Source organism: Mastomys coucha, unplaced genomic scaffold, assembly GCF_008632895.1.
Source record: "Mastomys coucha isolate ucsf_1 unplaced genomic scaffold, UCSF_Mcou_1 pScaffold18, whole genome shotgun sequence".
Classification (NCBI taxonomy): domain Eukaryota; kingdom Metazoa; phylum Chordata; class Mammalia; order Rodentia; family Muridae; genus Mastomys; species Mastomys coucha.
Genome location: NW_022196900.1, coordinates 98,219,148 through 98,222,450, shown reverse-complemented (window position 1 = coordinate 98,222,450; position 3,303 = coordinate 98,219,148). Strand labels below are relative to the sequence as shown.

Here is a 3,303-nt window from a genome sequence, read left to right as displayed (position 1 = left end):
CACACACACACACAGCATCCTCTGACCTCTGCACACACACACACAGCATCCTCTGACCTCTGCACACATGTACAGCATCCTCTGACCTCTGCACACACATGCACAGCATCCTCTAACTTCTGCACACACACACACAGCATCCTCTGACCTCTGCACACACACACACAGCATCCTCTGACCTCTGCACACACATGCACAGCATCCTCTGACCTCTGCACACACATGCACAGCATCCTCTGACCTCTGCACACATGCACAACATGCCCTGCCGCATTAATAAGTCAATGTGGAGGTTCTTTTTGGAATTTTAAAGCAGCTTAGTTTCTGTCTACTGAGCATCAATATTGTGGAGACATTTTTCTACCTGCAACCCCTTATCTGGGTTTGGACAAATTCGCACTCAAAGGTTGTACGACTTACTCAGAGCATGGTCTGTGTTTGATATCAGAAATGTGTGCTCCTTAAATCTGAGGCTGTCCCAGTCTCCCTTCCTAAGGAGTTCCTGCCCTGTTGACTCCTCCTTGCCTGGGGTGGAATTCCTCTGAGCAGTGGGAGAGAGCTGATTTCCCATGTGATGTAGAGTATGAACCAGCTTAACTTTGAGAGACATGGGATCCAACACTTAGGTAAACTGTGCCGCTCGACCAAGAAGGTAGCCTTGAGGAGTGTGTGTTTGAGTGCAGGTATTCCGGAATTCCACCTTGACATCTTTTTTCCTTTTAGCTTCTTCTGAAGCCTAACGTCAGTGTTGGCTTTTCCCTCTGATTCTAACCACTAACCCTTTCCATACACTTTTTTACAGTCACCTGACAGGCCAGCCCCGACTTTCTGACCTTCCTCTTAGGCCAGCCCTTAGATCCTCCTTAGATCTTGCCTAGGAACTAGTATCCCAGATTGCTCAGGCTGGGCAGACCCAGTTAGATTTTCTGCAACAGTGACTCCCCAAGTTCCTGAGCACTGAAGAGTTCCCTGGCCCCTGTGCCAGCTCACCTAGCCGAGGCCCTGCTGTCTCCTGAAGCCTGGGAGAAGGCTGCACTTGGGGGTACTTCCAACCTTGGGGCCTTGAGCAGGGCTGGATAGGGTGTTCCGTGCTCTTAAGCTTTATAGAATTACTAGGCATCCAGGCCTAACACCTGTGTTTTGAGGTCTGTTTGCTGGCCTCTCATGACCCCTCCACAAGCAGACACAAGTGTTAAGGGTAAGAGCGGGGTAGACAAGCTCTGTCCCTGTGGCAGCCTCTGCACTGTCTGAAGAGCTAGGCAATTTCAGGGAAGCTGAAGAGCATCGCTAGTATGTCCCTGACAGAGGTGTAGTTACGTATAACCATTCCTGAGGCAGGAGGACTGCTGGTTGTCCCAGACTAGTCAGGACTACATAGTGAGAAGTGAGATCTCACATCTTTAAAAAAAAAAAAAAAAGAGGAAAGGTAGCCACTGAAGAGAAACAGGTAACAGGCCCTGGCCTTTCAAATGGGCCTAGGGAAGCGTGTTCTTTCCCACTCCCCGCTCCCACACAGGTAATGGCCAGGAAGATGTGCTCGAGCCAACGACTAGAGTTTGTGTTGCCATTAGCCCTCACCCAGACTGCCCCACCGGCTGGTCTCAGCTCTCTGCCTGTACGGCTCCCATCTGCCACCAGATAAATGGCCCCTGTGCTTGCTACCCATGATGATGCTCCCTGCCTGCCCATTCTAGTGACTTAGGATAGAAGGGTTTGGAGGGAGCCAATTAGAACAGCTCCTTGCTGGAAGGCAGCACCCTCCAGCTCACCCCAAGAGGGGTACCTGGTTCTGCTCCCCAAGAGTGCTGTTGGATTTGGGGGGAGAAAAGCCAAATACCTTCAAAGAGCCTGCAGTGCTCTTTGGGGGCTGCCCTGTGTACCCCTTCCTCTCTGTGTCTCATTTTGCTGTCCCTGATCTGTCATGTTGTGTCCTGTGTCCCCTCCTCAGTATCCCTCCCCTGTGCTCCCCAGCATCCCTCCCCTGTGCTCCCCAACCCATGCTTCCATGTTTTCTCTCTTCTGTTCTTCTTTGGTCCTTTGTCCCCTGTTGTCTGTGGCGGAGCGGGGCTTGCAGAGGACTTTGGGTATCAGTTTCCACAGGGAGTGGTGTTGAGGGGCTGCTGGGTATCCCTAATCCTTGTGGGAGAGGGGGCTCTGAGGTTATCCTAGGAGGCACACAACCTGTCTCCTCCTGCGGGCCCCGCCACCCTGGCAAGCATCAGAGTCCCCTGCCCGGGCCTTAGGCCTAGAAGCTGTTTGACATTGTGGTCCCGTAACTGAACTTGGCTAAGTAACTAAGGGTTCCCAGTGACAGACAAGAGGGTGTCCCCATCAATTGGCTCCAAAAGAATCCTGTGGGTTGGGGCCTCTGCTCTTGAACTAGGGCCACTGGGGCCTGGCTTCCCTGGGAGGGAACCTGCCCACCTCCCCTGAGATAAGGCATTCCCTGGGGTCCAGCCAGTGGCTGACAGGCTGTCTGTGTCCTGTCTCCTTGTCCTTGCAGATGGAGACCTCACAGACACCATCAGCGGTCCCCGCTCCACTGCTTCAGACCTGACCAGTAGCAAAGCATCCACCAAGAGCCCCACCCAGCGCCATAACCCCTTCAATGAGGAGCAGGCGGAGACCGCATCATCTGACACCACCCCTGTGCACACTACCTCTCAGGAGAAGGAAGAGGCCCTGGCCCCAGACCAGCCAGACACTTGTACAGAGCTTGAAGTTATCAGGTCAGCCGGGAGTGGGCCTGGGAGAAGGTGGACAAGCGCCTGCTGCCCAGTGTCCACCTCTGGACTTACTGTGTAGTCCAGGGCAGCTTCCCCCAGGGCAGGGGATCTCTGGGACTTAAGAAGCAACTCCTCCACACCTTGTAGAGTTCTTTGGTGTTGTATGTGTTATTAACTCTATTAGTTCTTACTATGATCCAGCCATCCCCCCATAATTGGAAACTGAGTCATGTCAATTTATTTAATCAGCTTAGCACCATTACTGGACAATTCTCCCTAATCATTTTTCTATGCACTAGGCTGGCTAGTTCCCAGAGTTACTTGCTGTTTGAGTGTTGCCCAGCTCTTTTCTGCTCCATCATCCTGTCCCCAGAGTGCACTTTCATTGGCCTCACGTTCAGTCTATCCTGTTCCTCTGTCTTTTTTTTTTTTAAGGTTCATTTATTTATTTTATGTATATGAGTACACCGTCACTCTCTTCATGCACACTAGAAGAGGGCATTGGATCCCCATTACAGATGACTGTGAGCCACCATGTGGTTGCTGGGAATTGAACTCAGGACCTCTGGAAGAGCAG

At 52.0% G+C, this 3,303-nt stretch overlaps 1 protein-coding gene across 3 annotated transcripts in view; it reads left to right on the top strand.

Annotated features, from left to right (window-relative positions):
* Plekhm2 (pleckstrin homology and RUN domain containing M2) overlaps window positions 1–3,303 on the top strand; it is a 41,843-nt gene that overhangs the window by 29,379 nt on the left and 9,161 nt on the right. For all 3 annotated transcript variants that reach the window (XR_004121166.1, XM_031379347.1, XM_031379346.1), the window contains one exon: window positions 2,504–2,729. Coding sequence is in view for 2 of the 3 variants with exons in the window: in XM_031379347.1 (XP_031235207.1) it covers window positions 2,504–2,729 (226 nt within the window). In the remaining variant the exon portion in view is untranslated. The remainder of the gene's footprint in view (window positions 1–2,503; window positions 2,730–3,303) is intronic.